The 23,339-nt window shown below is 40.3% G+C and overlaps 1 protein-coding gene across 2 annotated transcripts in view; it reads left to right on the top strand.

The window, feature by feature from the left end:
• Positions 1–23,339, top strand: part of UBP1 (upstream binding protein 1) — a 58,773-nt gene that overhangs the window by 5,387 nt on the left and 30,047 nt on the right. For both annotated transcript variants that reach the window (XM_059390635.1, XM_059390634.1), the window contains exons 2-3: positions 9,970–10,121; positions 21,484–21,560. In XM_059390635.1, coding sequence (XP_059246618.1) covers positions 9,970–10,121; positions 21,484–21,560 — 229 coding nt within the window. The remainder of the gene's footprint in view (positions 1–9,969; positions 10,122–21,483; positions 21,561–23,339) is intronic.

The following is a 23,339-nucleotide window of genomic DNA, read 5'->3' as shown; positions in this document are numbered from 1 at the left end:
TTTTAGAGAGTGTTCCCAAAGTTTCATAAACAGGTTATCTTTGTTCCTAAATGAGATTGGTCTTCAATTTTCTTGCACTCCTGGTATTTTTTTTTTTTTAAACATCGAGGCTGTTGGGTATGATAATAGCCATACCCATCACATCAGTTTCATGTGAGATGGATAGCTTGCTCTTTTTATGTGCCATAAGTTTTATTTATGTATTTATATATGTATGTATGTAGGCAGGCTCTATATCTAACATGGGGCTTGAAGTTACAACCCTGAAATCAAGAGTTTTGTGCTCTGTGAATGAGCCAGCCAGGTGTCCCTAAACAGTTTTTTATGAGCTGAGACTTAATTGCTCAAGATTTTGTAAAGTTCACCTGGAATACAGCCTGGATTTGGTGATTTTAACTTTCTTGCACAAGTAGATATTTGACAGTACCGTAATTTATTTGACATAGGAGTATTCAGAATTTGTGTATCTTGGCAAGTTGTGGTAATTTTAAATTTCACCAAAAATTGTCTGCTCTGAGTTTTCAGATTTTTTTTTTTAAAGATCTCTTCAATATTTGTGATGATGCCTTTTCTTTTACTTTATATACTACTTGTGTCTTTTCCTTCTTTTGTGACGTATTTCAGAGGCTTGTATCTTCAGTGCTTCTCAAAAAGCCAAATTTTGGCTTTACTTTACTTTTCTGTTGGATTTTCTATTTTACTTTTGTGGTCGTTTTCTTCCTTGTTTCTTGATTGCTCTTGTTATTTTCCAAGTTGGTTGGTTGGATGCTTTTTTCTTCTTTGGTTTTGGTGGTTGTTTTCTAACAGATGCATTTAAGGCTATATATTCAGCTAAGTATCTCACAGGATTTGAAGGCAACGCCTTTTTTTCATTCAGTTCTGTTGTTTTCTTTTTTATTTTCTTTCTTTAGTTCTTCATATATCCTGGACCCTAGCCTTTGATCATGCATATATGTCATAAATACCTCACCTCTGTGACATGCCTTTCTGTTCTCTTTTTGGTGGCTTTTGAATGTTCTTGATTTTGATATGGTCAGATTGACTAATCTTTTCACTTATAGTTGGTCTTTCCTTACTGTGAGTGTGTACGATATTCTTACAGTCTTTTCTAAAGATTTATTACTTTAATTTTTAATTTTTATATATTTTTAAGATTTTATTTGTTTTTTATTTATTTGACAGAGATCACAAGTAGGCAGAGAGGCAGACAGAGAGGAAGGGAAGCAGGCTCCCTGCTGAGCAGAGAGCGCGATGTGACCTGAGCTGAAGGCAGAGGCTTTAACCCACTGAGCCACCCAGGTGCCCCAATTTATTACTTTATATGTCACACCTAAGTTTACAGTCTGTCTGGAGTGATTTTTTTTTTCTTTTGTTTTTGGTAAGGGTAAGGTAAGAAGTAGGAGACCAATTGCGCTTTTCCCTGTTAGAAAAGACTTTTTACTTGAGCCTCTTCACAATGACATTCTGTAAATCAACTGTCCAGAAGTGTGGAGTTCTGTTTCTAGATTCTGTATTCTGTCCTTGTGTTCCTGGGGAATACTCAACTACATCATGCTTTGTCATTATACTCTCGGATTCGATTTGTTAATTTTTAATTTGGGTCTTTGGCCTCTCTATTTATGACTGAAATGAGCTTTTCATTTTCATTTTTAGTTCTGTTTGTAGCTAGTTTTGACTTCAAAGTTACATTAGACTCATAAAATGAGTTAGTGTATTTATTCTCTTTCTGTTCTGTTTGAAGACTTTTTGCTAGAGCTGTCTTTGAAAGTTGGACAGAACTTGCCTATAAAATCATTCTAGGGCAGGAATTTTCTTTGGGGGAAAATTTTTAGCCACAATATCAGTCTCTGTAGGATTATTTTAAAAAGACTTTTGTGTCTTGAAGAAAGTTTTTGTAAGCTTTTATTTTTGTAAGTAATCTCTACACCCAACACAGGGCTTGAATATACAACCCCAAGATCAAGAGTCACATCCTCGGACACCAGGGTGGCTCAGTGGGTTAAGCCTATGCTTTCAGCTCAGGTCATGATCTCAGGGTCCTGGGATCAAGCCCGGCATTGGGCTCTCTGCTCAGCTGGGAGCCTGCTTCCCCCCTCTCTCAGCCTGCTTCTCTGCCTACTTGTGATCTCTCTGTCAAAATAATAAAAAATCTTAAAAAAAAAAAAAAAAGTCACATCCTCCATTGACTGAGCCAAGCCTTGGTGCCCCTGTGTCTTAAAGAAAGTTTTGATAAATTATTTTTCTAGGAAATTGTTCATCTTATCCATAGTTTCAAATATGTTGGCATAAAGTTGGTAGTGATATTTTCATCTTTTCAGGTTTTTTTTTTCTTTAAGATTTTATTTATTTGAGAGAGAGGAACATGAGTAGGGGGTGGAGGGAGAAGAAGAAGTAGACTCACTGCTGAGCAAGGGAGCCCCTTGTGGGGCTTGATCTTAGGACTCTGAGATCATGACCTGAGCTGAAAGCAGATGCTTAACCAACTGAACCACTCATGCAACCCTCATTTTTAGTTTTTATTGGTGATACCTCCTTTTTTATTCATACTTATTTGTTCTTTCTCTTTTTGAGTTGTCTCTCCTAGACAGATACATATAAATATAAATTTTGTAGGGCATATTGGACCAGACCCCAGACCTTTTGTGCCCTTCGTATTTATTTGTTAAGACTACAAGAAACTCCAGAATTTTAGGATACTGCTTTTCTCCTGTGTTTTGGTCAGCACTGTGGCACTGCACCCCCTCAGTTCTTTCTTTCTTTTTTTTTTTTTATTTGAGAGCGTGAGCGCACATGTGCATGCATCTGCGAGCATGGGAGGGAGAACCAGACTCCCCTCAGAGGAAGGAGCCCGATGCAGGGCTCATACCCATGCTCCTGGGATCATGACTTGAGCCCAAAGCGGACACTCAACTTACTGAGCCACCCAGCCGCCCCAGACCTCCTTAGTTCTTAGCCATCTCCCCTTACTTGCCGGTTCCTAACATCCTTCCACCTTGCCTTCTGGAACCTTCAATCTGCCATCACATGGATTGAATTGTGTCCCCCAAGAGGATATATTGGAATTCCTAAACCCTCAGGACCTTAGAATGTGACTTTATTTGAATAAGATTTTTATAGAGGTAAATCAACTAAAAATGATGTAATGAGGACAGGCACTGGTGTTTTTATAAAGAGAGGACCTTTGGGCACAGAGGGAAGATTAAGTGAAGACCTACAACGGGAAGCTGGCCATGTAATTTGGAGGGATGCATCCACAAGCCAGGAAGTGCAGGACTTCACCAAACACCAGAAGCTGGGGGAGAGGCCTGGACCAACTCTGCCAGGAACCTTATTTCAGACTTCTAGCCTCCAGAGCCGAGAGATGTACATTTCTGTTAGTTTGAGACACCCAGTTTTTGGTATGTTGTTACGGTAGCCTGAGGAGACACAGGCAGTTTTGTCTCATAATGATATCTTCATCTTCCTGTTCCTTTGGAAAGTAGGCAATCCTTCCAGTCTATATTTTTCCTCTGAAGCCCTTGCAGGTGGTGGTGGTTTATTTCCATAGGCCGCCTGCTGCCCCAGAACATGAAGGAAGTACTTCTCACTGTTACTTTTAAGCTATGCTCCCTTTCTCCTTCCTTGTAAGACCCCCAACTTTGAATTTCATGTTACCAAATTTCAACCAATCAGTCACTCAGTTATTGCAGTCATCTTTTTTTTTTCAGTGTTCCAAAATTCATTGTTTCTGCACCACGCCCAGTACTCCATGCAATACGTGCCCTACTTAATACCTACTACCAGGCTCACCCAACCCCCCACACCCCCTCCCCTCCAAAACCCTCAGTTTGTTTCTGAGTCCATATTGCAGTCATCTTAGTGATTTCTGGGTCAGTCCTCATTTTTAAAATTTTAGGTCCTGGTTCACTGTCATTATCTGACGCTACTAAATTCTCGGTGATTTCAGAAGATATCCAAATGGACCTTCCAGTACCCTACCTAGCATTTCTGTTCCCTGTATCTCTCTTACAGTGGGATATCTTCAGCTTCTCAGTCCTATGATCATATGTTAGACCTTGATATTTCCAGTCACATATAATACCAAATTCAGAGTTCAGTGTTAAATACTACCTTTCTACCCTTTCAGCTCACTCCTTCAGTACCTTCCTCTTGCTGTCATTTGGCCCACCTACGATTCTTGATTCGACTCTATTCACACTTTTTCTTTCCTTTTTTTTTTTTTTTTGCAATTTATTTATTTTAGGAGTGCCTGGGTGGCTTAGCCATTAATCATCTGCCTTCTGCTCGATTCATGATCCCAGGGTCCTGAGATTGAGCCCCACATTGGGCTCCCTGTGGTGGGAATCCTGCTTCTCCCTCTCCTACTCCCTTTGCTTGTATTCCTCTCTTGCTGACTCTCTCTGTCAAATAAATAAATAAAATCTTAAAAAAAAAATGTTTACTTTAGAGAGAGCTCATGAGCCAGGGACAGGCAGAGGGAGAGGAAGAGAAGCAGACTCCCCACTGAGTGCGGCTCCAACTCACAATCCTGAGATCATGACCTGAGTCAAAAGCTGGAGTGAACCACCTAGGTGCTTCACATCCTCTTGAACACCTTTTTTTCCCCTTCAGCCAGTTTTAATTTTCATGGACAGTCGTTGTATTTCGTTGCATATAGCTTTGTCTCTCTTGCCCTCTCTTGGTTTATTTCCTTCCCATCTTTTTTATTTTAGCAGAACTGTAACCCTGATTAAATGTGATTTTTCACTTCCTTTTAGTCACCTAAGCAGTTGAATGTGGTCGAAAAGTACTGAGTGGTCTCACTTGAAGTTCACAGCCTTAGTGTTCTAGTGCATCCTTTTGCCACTGCGTTGTTCCCATAGTGGTCTTGTCCACTGTTCCCCATCCCAGCACTCGATGACTCCAGGACTCCTTGGACCCTCCCACCACATCCTCCCCATTCCCGCTTTCCACTGATTGAGTCCTTTACTTTGTACTTCCTTCTAAGCTTAGATGTTTTTCTTGACATATTTAGGTGTGGTTTTCTTTTTTTTTTTAAAGATTTTATTTATTTATTTGACAGAGAACACAAGTAGGCAGAGAGGCAGGCAGAGAGAGTGAAGCAGGCTCTGCACTGAGCAGAGAGCCCGATGCGGGGCTCGATCCCAGGACCCCGGGATCATGACCTGAGCCGAAGGCAGAGGCTTTAACCCACTGAGCCACCCAGGCGCCCCATTTTTTTTTTTTTTAAGATTTTATTTATTTATTTGACAGACAGAGAGAACACAAGTAGGCAGAGAGGCAGGCAGAGAGAGAGAGAAGCAGGCTCTGCACTGAGCAGAGAGCCTGGGTGTGGTTTTCTTTTATTTGTCCTGCTTTGGTTATTTGGGCTTCTCCAGTCCTTGAATTGGTATATTTCATTAGTTCTGGAACTTGCTCAGCCTTTAATTCAAATACTTCCTCCACAATATTTTTCCCTCTTCTAGAACTTCAATTCAATGGAAAATCTCACTATATCCTTTCTTTCTCTTTTGCATTTTCCCTCATTTCACTCTGCTGCCTTCTGAATAACTTATTTTTGCCTATATGCCGGTCTACTTATTCACTCTACTCTACATTTCTGTCTACTTTTAAAGCTAAGTTTTTAATTTTAGCAATTTTGTTTTCCAGTTCTAGAAGTTCTATTTGGGGAATGCCTGGGTGTCTCTATCAATTAAGCATCTGCCCTTGACTCAGGTCATGATTCTGGGGTCCTGGGATTGAACCCCGTATCCAGCTCCCTGCACAGCAGAGAGCCTGCTTCTCTTCCTCCTGCTGTTCCCCTTGCTTGCGCTCATTCTTTGTCTCTCTGTCAAATAAATAAATAAATGGAATCTTTAAAAAAAAATGAAAAGTTATTTGTTCCTTTTCAGTTTTGCCTACCCTTAAAATTTCCTTTTCCTTGCAATCTTTTTGGGCTTGTCTTTTATTTCTTTAAACAGAATAAGCATAATTTTATAGTATGAGTCCATTAATTCTAGCATCTGAATTCTTTGAGGGTATCAGTCTGTGTCCAGTTAGAAAAAAAGAAACCATTTAGATGTTTAAAGCAGAGAAAGATGTAGTGAAGTATTAGTTTGCAAAGGTGCTAGAAGGGTTCGGTGCGTTGGGGGAGGACTTGTTACCTGGTTGCTCCTGGGCTAGCTGCTGAAGGCATGACTGCCCGGAAACCTGTGCGGTTTCCTGCCTCTCTGTCTTTTCCTATCAATGCTTCCCTTGTACAACTTAGCAAGACTTCAGCTGGCAAGAAGTCTTATATATGTAGTTTCAGACCTCGAACCCTCTGCAACAGAGGCAGAAGAGAGCTGAATACCAACAGACAGATCTGGAACTGAGTGTAGGCCATCTGTTGTTTTTGCTATTGGTTCTTGCTCCCAGAGTCTTGTCTTTGTGTGCCTAGTTATTTTTGGGTACTGGCATTTCACAATTACTTGTAATAATTTGAAACCTTGAGAAACTTTTCATTTGGTTGTCAGATCCCTGGGAGCTCTACCTGTTGGGGATATGGGATTATAAAAACAACTGAATACTAGAACTTTCTTCAGGTTCACCCTAGTAGAAATGATGCTCTTAAATTACCTAGGCACTTGGTTTTTTACTTTTAGTAATAATTGGTTATTAAAGTTGCAGTTGGTTCATTGGTTCAGGAGGTACTGGAGACCCTTCTTTGTGCTTAAATGCTGGGGTGAATCAGTGAAGTGAAACAAATTTGGGGAGATGGTTATGTATTTATAGGTGATAGAGATTTAAGTCCTTTGTACTGTGGGAAGGTGATGAGCTTTTTGTGGATAGATAGAGCAGGACAGGAGAAGTTGGGAACATGGATGCGAGGACTGCAGCTGTCTGGCTGTCACTGTGAAGGTGACATTTAAAGGGAGTGCACTAGAGGGACATCAGCAGAAGAGTAGAGCCAAACCCAAAGCCAGTGACAGGGTGGGAAAAAGGCAGGGTGGGAGGCTGGTATGGGGGGCAGGGAAGTGAGGGCAAGTGAAGGAGGGAAGAACAAAGTGAGTGGGGTCTTGAAGGGACCCTAGTTGAAAGACTCTAGCTGAGGGAGAGAGTTCAAAGGAATGAAATGATCTGGTTTATGTTTGACGAGGAACACTGACTGCTGTGTTGACAGGAATGCATTTTCTAATGAAGTTAAAAATTAATTGGGATTTCAAAGGAAAATGATCTTTTTTAAGATTTTATTTTCAAGTAATCTCTATACCCTACCCAACTTGGGGCTCAAACTTACAACCTAGAGATCAAGAGTTGCATGCCTTACTGACTGAGCCAGCCAGGCGCCTCTTTGTCTTGTCCTTTAAATACTTACATATATAGGACATAAGAATGTATATATTTTTTTCATCTACTGTAGAACCATTTTGACTGTTATAGTTGTTTTTCATGAAGAGAGTTGTTCTCAAGTCTTAAAGTACCTCTTTTAAGTCACCTGAAAAGTTTCTATATCTGCCACAAGGTTTTATATCTGTGTCACTTAGGTGACCTCTAGGTTGTGCTGAGAAGAGCCATAGAGGAGGATTGGCGACCATTGCTGTGTGTTTCTGTTATACTTGTATGCTTAGAAGCATTTTGACAGTTTCCAGGGATAAAGAGGAAGACTAGTGGGTAATAGGTCTCTGAATAATCAGTCTGGTGCTTTAATAGAGTATTATGCAGGGAGGGGGGAATGCAATGCAGGTTTTTTCTCCCATCTTATTTATTTCAACATTTTGTTCTAAGTTGAATTCAATTAAAATGGACTAGCCAGATATCTTACTTAATGGCCTGTAGAGATAAAAAAGGAAAGCAAGCAATTCAGACAAACCCTTGCTATTGGTGTTGATGTAGTAGTTATTCATTTGGTTATATTTTTTAAAAGATTTCTTTTAGAGCAAGGGGGAAAGCATAGGGCAGGGGGAGGGGCGGAGGGAAAGAGAGAATCTAGAGCAGACTCCTTGCTGAGCAGGGCTCGATCTCACAACCCTGAGATCATGATCTGAGCTGAAATCAAGGTCCATACCTTAACTAGCTGAGTCATCGAAGCACCCCTCATTTGGAGATTTTATTATTTTACTTTTTGTTGAGGAACGAACATGGAAACATTATCAAGATACAGAGGTACAAGTCAGTGATTTATCTCAAAAATAAATACCTATAACTCCTACATTAATGATGGGAATGTAAAAATGGTGCAGCTGCTTTGGAAAGCGTTAAGCATTTCCTCAAAAAGTTAAACAGTAACCATATAACCTAGCAGTTCTACTCCTGGGCTTATATCCAGGGGAATTAAACATATGTCTACATGAAAAACATGCAGCTATTCATAGTAGCATTATTCATAATAGCTAAAAAATGGAAACAACCCAAATGTCCCAGAATGGATAAACACAGTGTGGTCTATCCATACATAAGGGAATATCGTTCACCCCCAAAAAGGAATGGTGAAGTACTGATATATGCTACAACAGGGGTGAACCTTGATAACATATTAAGTAAAAGAAGACCATATGATTCTATTTGTATTAAATGTTTAGAATAGGCAAATGCATAGAGACAAAATAGATCACTGCCAATACCAGGGGTAGGGTTGGGGGATAGGGCTGGGGAATGACTGCTAATGGGTGTGAGATTTTTTTTGAGGTGATGAAAATGTTCTGGAATTAGATAGCTGTGGTAATGCACAACTCTATTAATAATTTACCAGAACCCGTCAAATTACACACTTTAAAAGGGTGAATTTTTATGGAATATAAGTTATATTCGCAGCTCTTTTTACAGCAAAACAAAATAAACACATCCATGTGTGTTTGGGTTAACAGAGAATATAGAGAGTGCCCCAGAAGCCTCCCCCGACCCTCCTCCCTTCCAATCAATGCCACAAATTATTCTTGGGGGAAAAAATAGCAGCTGTTTCTACTGCTGCTGTTCCCTTGCAGAAGAAGCCATTGTTTTAGACTAAGCATGAAGCTTTATGCTCTCAGTGTTTGCTAGGCCTTGCAGGGTACTTTTTGTAAAGTACCATTTTAATCAAATGCTTCTTTGTGATTTTATAGTACCAGTATGACCTACCTTTCAAAATAGGTAGCTATGCACTCTTGACTTGCTGTCTTTTTAAGACTCTTTTTTTAGATTTATTTATTTCAGAGACAGAGAGGACGCGCGAACATGAGAAGGGGGAGGGTCAGAGGAAGAAGCAGACTCCCTACCAAGTAGGGGCTCAATCCCATGACCCTGGAATCACGACCTGAGCCAAAGGCAGACGCCTAGCCGACTGAGCCACCCAGGAGTCCTACTTGCTCTTGTTTTAATAGAGATAATATGGAGTTTAAAGTTTTTGAAGAATTTTTTGAAGTAGCATGTATAGTATTAGATCTCTTGATCAGTAAGTAGCATGGACTTTATTAACTATTAAGTACTTTTTATTTTATCTGCCTCATCGTAACTGCTCCCCCCTTCTCCCCACACCCACACTAGAGATATAGGTTATTAAACTCTCTTTTGGGGAGCCAGATTAACATGAATAGTTCTTTTATTCTGTGTGACATTTTGGAGTTTAAATTTTTTTTTAAACTCTATTTATTTATTTGACAGATCACAAGTAGGCAAGAGAGAGAGCGGGAAGCAGGATCCCCGCCGAGCAAGAGGGCCTGATGCACGGCTTGATCCCAGGACCCTGAGATCATGACCTGAGCTGAAGGCAGAGGCTTAACCCACTGAGCCACCCAGGCACCCCTTAAATGTTATTTTTATTTATTTTTTTAATAAAGGTTTTATATATTTTTTAAATAATTGCTACACCCACCATGGAGCTTGAACTCACAACCCTGAGATCAAGAGTTGTACACTCCACAGACTGAGCAGGCACTCCTGAGCTTAAATTTTAAAAGAATCTGCGCTTCCGTGTTTTTATATGCTTTTAAATATTTTAAACTCAAGACCAGTGTTGGTTCTCTTGCCTTTCAGCGATGTCTTGGCGTTGCCCATTTTTAAACAAGAAGATTCCAGCCTTCCACTGGATGGTGAGACTAAACACCCACCCTTTCAGTATGTGATGTGCGCTGCCACCTCGCCTGCGGTAAAACTGCACGACGAGACTCTCACTTACTTGAACCAAGGTGAGTATGGCTGCATTGTGCTCTGAACAAAGGACGGACACACAGCTTGAGTGTTTGGGCTTTACAGCCGAATTTACAAGTAGTAATTTAAAATTAGATGATTTTTCTTAAATTTGATAACTTTAGTTAACAAAAACCATAGGCATTTACTGTTAGCCAGCAGAGTTGTAGTTCATGGAACCTGATATGCACAAAGAGGGCCCATGCAATAAGATTTTTTACAGGGTTTTTCAGGCGAAATCCAAAGGAGAAGCAAGTGGGAAAGGATGTCAGTTATTTTTAGGAATGCTGGTTTCAATATGGAACTTGAGAATGAATCAAGGAACCTGGGTCTCAGGCCTGAAGCAGGTTTGTGCTGAAAATAGACAATCTGCACCAAGATGGAGTCTGTGGCTAAAATAAGCCATGTCCGGGGCGCCTGGGTGGCTCAGTGGGTTAAGCCACTGCCTTCGGCTCAGGTCATGATCTGAGGGTCCTGGGATCGAGTCCTGCATCGGGCTCTCTGCTCAGCAGGGAGCCTTCTTCCTCCTCTCTCTCTCTGCCTGCCTCTCTGCCTACTTGTGATCTCTCTCTGTCAAATAAATAAATAAAATCTTAAAAAAAATAAAATAAAATAAGCCATGTCCGATTTTGTCTACTCATATCTTGTTCGCACTTTATGAGAATATCAAGTTTTGCTGATAGGAAAGTGAGAGCTGGCAGAGTGGAAAATGGAGATGTGGGGGTAGAATTTACTCTTGGAAATTATAAGGTATTTTTTTGAGGTTCTCTCAGCAGTTTGGGCATAGGCCAGTGTGACTAACCAAATTAAACAAAAGTACTTTGTTACATAGCTATGAATTTGTTGGATACATTGAAAGCACGTTGCACCCTTATTTTTAAATAAAGTTAGAACTTTTATTCTTATAAAAATAGTACATCCTCTCACTGTAGAAAGATTAGGAAATATGTCAAGACATAAAGCTGGAAATTAACTGCTCTCACCAAGATAAAGTAGTTTACCTTATAGGTATATTTTCTTATGTGTACATCTACTTTATTTTAATAAAATTGGAGTTAATATCCGTTCACTTAAGAACATATTATAATTATTTTTCTGTCATTAAATAGAATCTTTAATTCTTTGAATGTTTGGACAGAGCTCTGGGTTTTGGACTGCTATGATTAGCATTCTGAAATGTGGAAGAATAACTTTAGCTTTCATTCGATATATAAATGCAGGATCTATGAAGTTTTACCCCAGGTTATTCTACCATAGCACTTGTACAATACCCTAACTCTGTTGTTAACATTGTTTGGGTAGTCATTCTGTTGTTTGAGACTTACGTGTCTTTTTATTTTTTTAAAAAGAGAGAGCATGGAGGAGTGGAAGAAGTGACCTTCCCTCTGAGCAGGAAGCCCAATGTAGGACTCAAACCCAGGACCCTGGGATCATGACCTGAGCTAAAGGCAGACGTTTAACCATCAGAGCCACTTAGGCATCCCTTAAGTGTCCTATTTGAAAGGCCCTTCATTGAGCTTTTCCCTTTCTATCTGCCCCTCACTCCGCTCGAGTCTGCTTCTCTCTCTGCTCTTTATCCCACTTGTGCTCTCTCTCAAATAAAGAAAATCTTAACCACAAAAAAAGAAACTACTTTAAATTTATATGGCAAGATTTATTTTAGATGTAAAAATAATCAGAAGAAACCATGTGGGGGCACAGTTATTCACTCTAGCTTTATTTCTAATGACTAGGAAATAACCTGTATTTCTCTTACTTGGAGAATATTTGAGTAAGAACTGTTATGTGCATATAATGGGATGAATGAGTGTACGTGTGTACACACACACACACACCCTTGTTTAAGGGAATGTGTTGGATGTGTCTGTCTGTTGGCCTGGGGAAGTATCCATAATTTATCACTGTTATTACTAAATGGAAAAAGATCTCTCGTGTTTTTAAAAATTGCAATTCCCCATCTGTAGTGATGATATATTAGATTGACATTCTCTGAGTGCTTACTATGTATTAAGCATTGTACTAAGTACTATACATGTGTTTTTTAATTCCCACAGTAACTCTAGTAGGAAAAGTTTTATTAATCCATTTTAGGGGTACTTGGCTGGCTGAGTTGTTAGAACATGTGACTTTTTTTTTTTTTTTTTAATCTTTTTCAGAGAGAGAGTGCATGGTGAGGGGAGAGGGAGAGAAAGAATCCTAAGCAGGCTCCACACCCAGCACAGAGCTCTATGTGGGGCTTGATCTCATCTCCCAGAGATCATGACCTGAGCCAAAATCAAGAGTTGGATGCTTAAAACAGAGCCACCCAGGCACCCCTGAGGTCCAGTATGTGACTCTTGATCTTAGGGTCATGAGTTCAAGCTTACTTTAAAAAGATCCACTTTCAGATTTAAAAACCAAGCTGAGAGCAGTTGATTAACTTGTTCAGTGTGAATTTGATCAAGCTTAGATTTGAAAAACAACTCTTACAATTTTTACATGTATTATTCCCTTGAAACTACTGTCTCTGTCCAGTATTTCCAGCACCTTAGCAGGCTCCGTTGTATGCCCCTCCCAGATGATACTCCAGCTTGACTAACTAGTGTAAGTGCCGGCGATTTTCTTGCACTTGACTCTGCTCACTGCAGTTTTTTTTTTTTTTTTTCCTTAAGATTTTAAGCTCCCAAGCTGGGAGCCAGACACAGGACTCAACCTCAGGGCCCCAGGACCATGACCTGAGCTAAAGGCAGATGCTCAGCCAGTTGAGCCGCCTAGGCATCCCTGCTCACTCCAGTATTAATAATGTATCTTGGCTGTAGAATATATCTTTTAATTTCTTTGTCTTTTAAGAAAAAAGTGGAAAAGTGAACTGTATATGTGCCTGGGTAGCTCAGACAGTTAAATGACTGCCTTCGGCTCAGGTTATGATCTCGGTCCTGGGATTGAGCCCTGCATTGGGCTCTCCGCTCAGCGGGGAGCCTACTTCCGGCCCTTCAACCCCCACCCTGCCTGCCTCACTGCCTATGTGTGATCACACTCTCTCTGTCAAATAAATAAATAAAATCTTAAAAAACAAAAACAAAAACACATGAATGGGGATCTGGGTGGCTCAGTTGGTTAAGCATCTGCCTTCAGCTCAGGTCATGATCCCAGGGTTCTGGGATTGAATCCCACATTGGGCTCCTTGCTCAGCAGGGAGTCTGCTTCTCCCTCTGCCCCTCCCCCCTGCTTGTGTTCTTTCTCTTGTGTGCTCTCGCTCTCTCTGTCTCAAATAAATCTTTAAGAAAAAACCTGAATAATGGGGTGCCTGGGTGGCTCAGTTGGTTAAGCGTCCAACTCCTGATTCTGGCTCAGGTCATGGTCTCAGGATTGTGAGATCTGGCCCCATGTTGGGCTCCCCATTCAGGGAGGAGTCTGTTTCTCTCTCCCTCTCCCTCTGCTCCTTCCCTTGCTTGAGCACATGCGTGCGCTTGCTTTCTCTCTCTCTCTAAAATAACTAAAATTGTTATTTAAAAATTGCCATTTGGGGGAGGCCTACGTGGCTCAGTCAGTTAAATGTCTGCCTTTGGCTCAGGTCGTGATCCCAGGGTCTGGGGTCAAGTCCTGCATCAGGCTCTCTGCTCAGGAGGGAGATTTTTAAATTTAATTTAAAGATTTTTAAATCTTTTTAAAAAAAATTAAAAATGCCGTTTGAATAACTATTAAAAACACATTAAAGTATTCATAAAGGAATTATTTCATATACCTTTTAAAAGAATTGTAAAAACTTAAATACAATACATGAGTGTCAGGTATACATATTATAGTGTGTATAGTTCTTTCACAGACTTGTCTCCTAGCATTTATCACTTGGACAAAAGGTTCTGGATGCATGATTTTTCATGGTTCCCCTGAGATTGTTTTCAATTTTTTATATATGTGTATGTTTCTAAGGAGAGGATCCATAGCTCTTTCCAGAGACAGCAAGGTTTGGCTTGGGGAGAGGTGTGGCTGAGTGTCCTTCACCCCATCTCTTTAAAGCTGCAGAAGCAAACAGGTCCAGGCTCAGCGAAGTACCTTCAGGTGATAGGACTCCCTTTTCAAAGGAAATATTCTCAGTAGTACATGTGCAGTTTTGACCTTTTCTTTTACTTTTTTTTTTTTTTTTAAATAGAAACCTTTCCTGAAAAATAGTGTAAAGAGAATTTGGGTTAGCTATGGACAATAGTAATGAGACTTGATTATTTTATTTATTTATTTTTTAGATTTTATTCATTTATTTGACAGACAAGAGATCACAAGCAGGCAGAGAGGCGGGCGGGGGCGGGGAACAGGCTCCCTGCCAAGCAGAGAGCCCAAGGCGATCCCAGGACCCTGAGATCAGGACCCAAGCTTGAAGGCAGAGGCTTAACCCACTGAGCCACCCAGGCACCCCGAGACTTGATTGATTTTATCTGGAATCCAGTAAAACCCCATGAAAATTTTTTTCAGCTGGAGTGACATTGTCATGGAAAGTTCTTGTGAAGTCTTCCTGGCTGACACCATTTTAGTATTGATGATTTGACATAATTTACTGCCTGTGTTTTTAGGAATCAGAATGTCACTCATTTTTAAGGCTTATGAATCCTTTTTTTTCTTTGATTTAAAGATTTCATTTGTGTATTTGACAGAGAGAAACAGTGAGAGAGGGAACACCAGCAGAGGGAGTGGGAGAGGGAGAAACAGGCTTTTCACTGAGCAGAGAGCCCAATGCGGGCTCAATCCCAGGACTCTGGGATCATGACCTGAGCTGAAGGCAGATGCCTAACGACTGAGCCACCCAGGCACCCCTCATGAATCCATTTTCTTGAATTCAGATGAATTCTTCAGTTCCACCAAGGAAAATGACTTAACATGGCAATGTTGCCCCCCTTTTTTTTTTTAATATCAAAAAAGGACATATAAATTCTGTAAGAAGGGATTAGCCAGCACAAGTTTATTCTTTTTTAACTCACATGTGAGTTTAGCTGCATTCATTCTAGTATACGGGAGGAAAATTGGAAATAATGGGTGATTAATGAAAGCACAGTTATCTCCATTTTATGATTATATGAAAACTTCAGAAGGAGTAATTACTCCTACATTATCTAGTTGGATTATTGACCATGCCATGCTTTTTACAGATAAAGATTCAAGAGTATTCTGATTACAAATCTAGTTTTCTTAACTACCCAAGTAATTACTGGAATAGTTACTAGAAAAGTTCCAGTGTTTTCTAAGTTTTTAGTTGTCACCATTTAAAATTTAAAAAGGTTTTTTTAAAGATTTTATTGACAGATCAGGAGAACACAGGCAGGGTTGAGGGGCAGAGAGAGAAGCAGGACCCCCTGCAGGGCAGGGAGCCCAATGGGACACGATCCCAGGACCCCTGGTATCATGACCTGAACTGAAGGCAGTCACTTACTGAGCTACCCAGGTGCCCCAGAATTTAACGGTTTAAATAGATGATTTATATAGATGGTTCAAAAGTCAAAAGGTATGAAAGGGTATACAATAAAATGTCTTCTTTGCCTGTCTCCCATTTACTGAATTCTGCTTGCCTCAGGCAGCCACTGAATTAGAACCATTTAAAAATACCTAAGAGGATTCTAATCACGTTTTATGACAGTCTTTATATAACAAAAATTTATATAGTTAATATTTTATTGAATTTATTCCAGTAGACAGTTATTCATGTGATGGGTGAATTGTGTGCTTAAGCGGGATTATGGTTAATGTGATGGTCTTGTCACTAAAGGATGAAATGTAAAAAAGAACTTAACCTTAGCATCTCTGTGGTAAGGTGTGGTAGTTGCTGTCATATGTGGCTGCCGATGAAACTCCATTGCCTGGGATATAAACACCCCTGTTGCCTGTTAGATGTCCTTAAGCACATTCTTCACATACCTTTTGGTTTCTTTTAAATGTTTTTTCACCTAGTTACAGTGAGCAGTGATTTAAAGTCTCTTGTGTCTTTTCTGCATGTGGTGGGGTGGGAGGTGGAGAGGGCCCTGGTGAGTAGGGGCTGTCTGCAATCTCTGGAACGAGGCTGCCTGTGTGGGAATTCCATGCCCTCATTTGCTAGCCTAGGCGAGTTCCTTAATTTAATTCTCTCCACGTAAGGTAGTTGAGAATTAAATTGTATAATGTGTATAATGCACTTATAAGCTGGGCAGCACACAGGAAGCACATGAACTTTGCTGCTGTTACTGTTGTTTATAGCTAAGTAGCTTTTTGGTTTTTTTTTTTTAAAGATTTTATTTATTTATTTGACAGAGATCACAGGCAGGCAGAGAGAGAGGAAGAAGCAGGCCCCCCCGCTGAGCAGAGAGCCCGATGCGGGGCTCTATCCCAGGACTCTGAGATCATGACCTGAGCCGAAGGCAGTGGCTTAACCCACTGAGCCACCCAGGCGCCCCAGCTTTTTGGTTTCTGACTGTACTGGAAAACCCAACTGTTTAGACCTTGGTTGCTCTGTTAGTTTCCTGTTGCTGTTGGATGAGCAGCTCTTTTAAATGGTTAGGACCTAACCTGGGACTCCATACCTGTGTAATGACTCAGGAGATCTGTCACGTATGTTGGAAACTGTGTTGTTATATTCTTTGATTTTTTTATATTATTTTAAAAAAATATTTTATTTATTTTAAGATTTTATTTATTTATCAGAGAGTACAAGCCGGGGGGAAGGACAGAGGAGAGGGAGAAGCAGACTCCTCGCTGAGCAGGGAATCTGATGTGGGGCTTGATCCCAGGACCCCTGAGGTCACGACCTAAGCTGAAGTCAGACGATTAGCCAGCTGAGCCACTCAGGTGCTCCTGTAGATTTTATTTTATTTTATTTTTTTTTAAAGATTTTATTTATTTATTTGACAGACAGAAATCACCAATAGGCAGAGAGGCAAGCAAAGAGAGAGGGGGAAGTAGGCTCCCCGCTGAGCAGAGAGCCCAATGCGGGGCTCGATCCCAGGACCCTGAGATCATGACCTGAGCTGAAGGCAGAGGCTTTAACCCACTGAGCCACCCAGGCGCCCCTGTAGATTTTATTTTTAAGTAATCTCTGTACCCAGCATGGGGCTTGAACTTACAACCCCAAGATCAGGAATCACGGTCCTTTGATTGAGCCAGCCAGGTGCCCCTAGAGAAACCATTTGAAGAATAACAAGTGTATGGGGACTTTTTTTTTTTTTTAAATTACTTTTGATTTTAGAAGAATAAAAGTCTGTGGTAGTTTAATGTAGGAACAACAAATCCTGAGCTGTGTTTGTAGAAATAGATTAAACTTTATATTGAGTACAGAAATGTTCTTGTTAGATTGATTGGAAAAAATGATACAAAGACAGGAACATTGAGGTTTGTCCTTGATTTGATTTTTTTTTCAGTCATGAAAATTTGAGATTTTGAGGATCATAAGATAATCCTGGTGGGACAAGTTATCCTGGGCAGGTTGCTCGGCACCTCTTCCACCGCCCATCTCACTGGCTGCTTTTCTTACTGTCTATCCTAGAGAAGTATCTTGACCCTCTTCTCTTTTTTCTACATTCACTCCTCAGATGATCATGTCTTTAAGTAGCTTTACCTAACAGCTGTAACCCTGAAAAGTCCTCTGTTAATATCTCCAATTGGGATTTCTTCCTCTTAGCTCCACATTTGTAAATCAACCTGATTATCAATTTGGATGGCCAGTAGGTATCTCAGACTTAATGTAGTCAATTGCACTTATGATTTTCTCCCCTAGATCTACTCCTGGTGGTTTTCCTCATGTTGAGGACCTTCTGTGGCCAGAAGTTTGGAATAATCCTCAACTCTTCCACCACCCCCCTACACTATATATCTAATACACCAGAAAATGCTTAGTCTCTCCCTTCAGAATAATCTCCAGAGTGACAGTTTCTTTCCATCCCCACTCCTGCTATCCATGGAGTGACTGGGACTGAGGGATTTATGCTAACCTGATATGCGAAAATTGATTTCAGTGTGATTTTAATTTGCATTTCTCTGATGAAGATTGGATGTTTTTTAATATGTTCAAGAACCATTGGCATTTCTTCTTTTGTGATTGTGTTTATGTCTTTTGCTCATTTTTTTTCTTGTAGGGATGTTGGACATTTGTGATTTTGTAGAAGTTTTTTTTTTTTTTAATTTTTAATTTTTTATAAACATATATCTTTATCCCCAGGGGTACAGGTCTGTGAATCGCCAAGTTTACACACTTCACAGCACTCACCAAAGCACATACCCTCCCCAATGTCCATAACCCCACCCCCCTTCTGCCAATCCCCCTCCCCCCAGCAACCCTCAGTTTGTTTTGTGAGATTAAGAGTCACTTATGGTTTGTCTCCCTCCCAATCCCATCTTGTTTCATTAGCAGTTCTTTATGTATTAGTCAAATTAGCCCTTTGTGTCTAATGTGAGTTGCAGATATTCCCCCTCTTGGCATTTTTCTTTGTATTGACGAGTCAGAATCCCCTAGTCAAAGAATACAGTATTTAACTTAACAGGGGTAGCCAGGTTGCTTTTCAGAAGGACTTTCATCAGTTCATATTCCTCCCACATTTTATGTGCGTATTTCTCACCCACTTGCTTTTTAATTAAACATTTTTTGTTGATCTGATAGCACAATCATTTTAAAATTTTTGTGAGGATGAGTAATTTTAAGTGTATAATGATATAGTTTAAAAAATGCCTATTCATATGCTTTATTTTAAAATTTATTATTTTCTGAGTTTAGATCCTTTGTTAAGTATGCTGCAAATTTAACTCTTTAAAAATGTCTCTTGCCATAATATTAATTAGTGGTGATCTCTCTGTTGAATGACTTAAGGACTCTTCTTTAGTAACTTACTCTATATAATGGTTTTCTCTCACCAGCTTTGAAGTGATCTGCTTGTATTTTGTGACCAAATAAATGATCTAGTATCCTTTGTATATTTTTATATAGGGTAAGCCCCATTGGAGTGTGGACTAGATCATAAAGATCCCCAAGTTCATATGGTACTAGAAACATTCCTTAATTACTATTGATTTTCTTCATGTCAAATTATACTGTCCTATTTATTACTTAATGACAGATAATTCAGAAGTCATTTTTGCAGGTTTGGAGTACATTCTTAACTTTTGGCAGCAGCTCATTTTCTTAATTATATAGTTGGTGTGTGACCATCTGTTTGTATTTTCGTATGAACACTACCTGACCAGTGAGAGAATGTGAGTAGGGCTCATTGGTCACAAGGAAGAAGGCTCTAGGATTAAAATTTGGTCTTAGCTCACACAAAATACAGTACACATATGTTCATAGTATCACTACTCATAATAGCCAAGAAGGAGAAACAACCTAGATGTCCATCAGCTGATGAATGGATGAACAAAATGTGGTATGTTTGTGCAGTGAAATAATATTTGCAATAGAATGTAATGCAGTACAGTTACACATTGGACTGACTGCAGGTTCTGTTCCAGAGCTCCACAATAAAGTAAGTATTGCAGGAAAGTGAGTCACATGAATTTTTTGGGTTCTTAGTGCATATAAAAGTTACCTTGACACCATTCTGAGTCTATTGTGTGCTGTAGCATTAATGTCTAAGAAAACATGTATATACCTTTTTTTAAAGGTTTAATTAATTTATTTATTTGATAGCGCAAGCAGGGGGAGTGGGAAAGGGAGAAGCAGGCTGCCTGCTGAGCAGGGAGCCCAACATGGGGCTCAGTCCCAGGACTCAAGATCATGACCTGAGCCAAAGGCAGATGCTTGACTGGCTGCCCCAATATTTTTTTTTAAGATTTTATTTATTTATTTGACAGAGAGAGAGATCACAAGTAGGCAGAGAGGCAGGCAGGGGCGGGGGGAGGGGAGCAGGCTCCCTTCTGAGCAGAGAGCCCGATGTGGGGCTCAATCCCAGGACCCTGAGATCATGACCTGAGCTGAAGGCAGAGGCTTAACCAGCCACCCAGGAGCCCCCTCCCCAACATTTTTAATTTAAAAATTCTTTATTGCTTAGGCACCTGGGTGGCTTAGTTGTTAAGCATCTGCCTTTGGCTCAGGTCATGATCCCGGGGTCCTGCGATTGAGCCCTGCATTGTGTTCCCTGCCCAGTGGGAAGCCTGCTTCTCCCTCTCCCACTCCCCCTGTTTGGGTTCCCTCTTTCACTGTGTCCCTTTCTGTCAAATAAAAATTAAATTTAAAAAGATTTTTTTTTTTTAAATTCCTTATTGCTAAAAAGTGACCTATAATGACTCTGATCATAGTTCACCATAACAACTATAATAATGATGAAAAAGTTCAAAATACTGTGAGAGTTACTAAATGTGATGCAGTGACACAAAGTGAGCAGATGCTGTTGGAAGAAAGGGTGCCCCAATAGACTTGCTTGATGCAGGGTTGTCACAAACCTTCAGTTATAAAAACAAACAAACAAAAAAACTAATTTCTGCAAAGTGCGATATTTTAGTATATGTGCTGCCGAAGCGAGCACTGCAAAGTGCGATAAAGCAGGATGCAACAAAAGGGAGATATGCCTATCCTAGTACCTTCTATAACATACGAAAACCTTGGAAACATTCTTCATAGAAGTCAGTTAATCACATAGGGTGTGATTCCATTTGTATCAGGCGTGTGAAGTGGGCAAATCCCTAGAGACGGAAAGTTAGATTGATGAGGGGCTTCCAGGGGCTGGGGTAGGCAAGGATGGGAAGTGAACTGCTGAGGGGTAGGATTTTCTTTTGGGGGTGATGAAAATGCTCTAAAATTGGCTTTGGTTATGGCTACACAATTCTGAATATACTAAAAACCAGTTAATTGTATACATTCTTAAAATGGGTGATTTTATGGTATGTAAGTTATATCTCAATAAAACTGATAAAAATGTGGTCGTGGATTATGAACGTATGCATAATAAAAATTTAGTGTGGGAGTATAACATGAAAATCAGTTGTAAAACTCTTGAGTCTTCTGTAATTATGCAAGGAGGAGAGGATGGTGTTGTTTTCAGGAAAGAGAAAGATCGATACGAATTTGCTTCTCCAGTTAAGAGTTGAATTTTTTTTCTTTTAAAGATTTTATTTACTTATTAGAGTGAGAGTGAACGCATATGTGCACACACACACACACACACACACACACACGTGTGGAATTGGGAAGGAGCAGAGAGAGAGGGAGAGAGGGAGAGAGAATACCGCAGATCCTGCTCTGAGCACAGAGCCCCGTGCAGGGCTCCATCCCACCACCCCAAGATCATGATCAGCTGAAATCAAGAGTCCATAGCTCAACCTACCAGGCTGCCCAGTCACCCCGAGAGACTACTGAATTTTTATGTTAAACAGAGTGATATTCTTTATATGGCTTGTTGGTGATACATGATTTCTTTACATTCAGTAATTTCTTTAAAATAGGTCAGTCTTATGAAATTCGGATGCTGGATAACCGGAAAATGGGAGATATGCCTGAGATCACTGGAAAATTGGTAAAGGTAAGGATGATCCATCTTAATTCCTAAAAGATACTACAATGATTGAAAAAAGTAGCAGTTTTGCTGTTAAAGTTTTGGGGTTTTGTTTGCACAAGAGTTATTTAAAAATAATTTCACTCTGAGAAGTAATGGCTGTATTGAGACTCCTAACTAACTTTTTGAGCTGTATTTTGTTTACTTATCTGTAAAACAAATGATAGCAGTTATTGGGTAAAGTAAATGTGAAAACCCTTTGGAAACTAAGGTACCATAGTTGGGGCTGTAGGAAAAAGCCTACCACCACATCAAAGACGACTTCTTTTTTTTTTTTTTTTTTAATTAACATGCAATGTATTATTTGTTTTAGGGGTATAGGTCTGTGAATCATCAGTCTTAACACAATTCACAGCTCTCACCATAGCACATACCCTCCCCATTGTCCATCACCTACCCCATCTCTCCTACCCTCTTCCACTCCAGCAACCCTAGTTTGTTTCCTGAGATTGAGTCTCTTATGGTTTGTCGCCCTCCCTGGTTTTGTCTTGTTCCATTTTTCCCTCCAGTCCCCTGTGGTCTTCTTTCGTGTTTTTCATATTCCTCATATCAGTCTCCTATCAGTGAGATCATATGATAAGTGTTTTTCTCTGACTTACTTCGCTTTGCATAATACCCTCTAATTCCATCCACATCGTGGTAAAAGGCTAGGTTTTTTTGATGGCTGCATAATCCGCGCACGCGCACGCACATGTGTGTATGTGTACACATCACATCTTTACAGTTCATCTGTTGACAGACGTCTAGGCTCATTCCATAGTTTGGCTGTTGTGGACATTGCTGCTATAAACATTGGGGCACACGTGCCTCCTCTGATCTACATTTGTATCTTTAGGGTAAATACACAGTAGTGCAACTGCTGGGTTGTAGGGTGACGTCAAAGACTTCTAAGTTTTTCTTTCAAAATAAAAGTATGGGGGAAATGGAAGTGTTATATGAAACTTTTAAAAACCCTTTTATTTCACCTCTTAAATTTCTCTAGGTAAAATTTGAACTCTCGAGAGTTTACTCTTCTTAATGTATCTGAATAAAGACAGTCATTCCAAGTATAGGAGGCATAGCTCATCCCTTTTAGGATGTATCTTCAGAACCATCTCTGCCCTCTCCAGTGTCATGCAGGGTGGGTCCTCTGGCCTCTACCTGTCACTCACCACGGTGTGTTACAGATTCTGTAGTATTACAGGGCAAGACTTTTGGAAGAAGGCAGAACTTCAGTATATCTAAGTGTTAGCAAGAGAGAAGCAGGCAAGAGTTCCTTGATACTTCCATCTTCCCACAGAGAGGCATATAGGGGCCTGGGCACTGCTGGGCCCTCACTCTAGAGAGGCATTCCCCTGGGAAGACTGCCCTCTGTGGATCTGCCTTTTTAGAGGACGAGTGCAGGAAAGGCAACCTTCACAGGGGGAATGGATACTAACATAAAGGTGAACAAATTTGGCGTGTTTTAGCATTCCTCTGTTTAACGTGTTTAGCGTTACTCTGACTCCTGGAGGCAGGAAGCCCCCAATCCTATGAGCAGTTGAGGGAAGGGTGGGGGGTTCCTCACCACTCAGTGTCTTGCCAATTGGACTGAGCTCCCAGACAGATGTCTTCTGATTCCCGGGGCTCCCATCTTACCTGGAACAGAGGAAGAGAGGTTGTTTGCCATTTATACTCTGAGACTATCGTGTCTATGCTCAATTAGGGGATTTGGTCTCTACAGGGTAACTCAGATGGTCTTATTTTTTTGTTGTTCCTTCCTGTGGG

This window comes from Mustela nigripes, chromosome 2 (assembly GCF_022355385.1).
Source record: "Mustela nigripes isolate SB6536 chromosome 2, MUSNIG.SB6536, whole genome shotgun sequence".
In the NCBI taxonomy this organism is placed as follows: domain Eukaryota; kingdom Metazoa; phylum Chordata; class Mammalia; order Carnivora; family Mustelidae; genus Mustela; species Mustela nigripes.
This window is presented reverse-complemented; position numbering and strand designations above follow the sequence as displayed.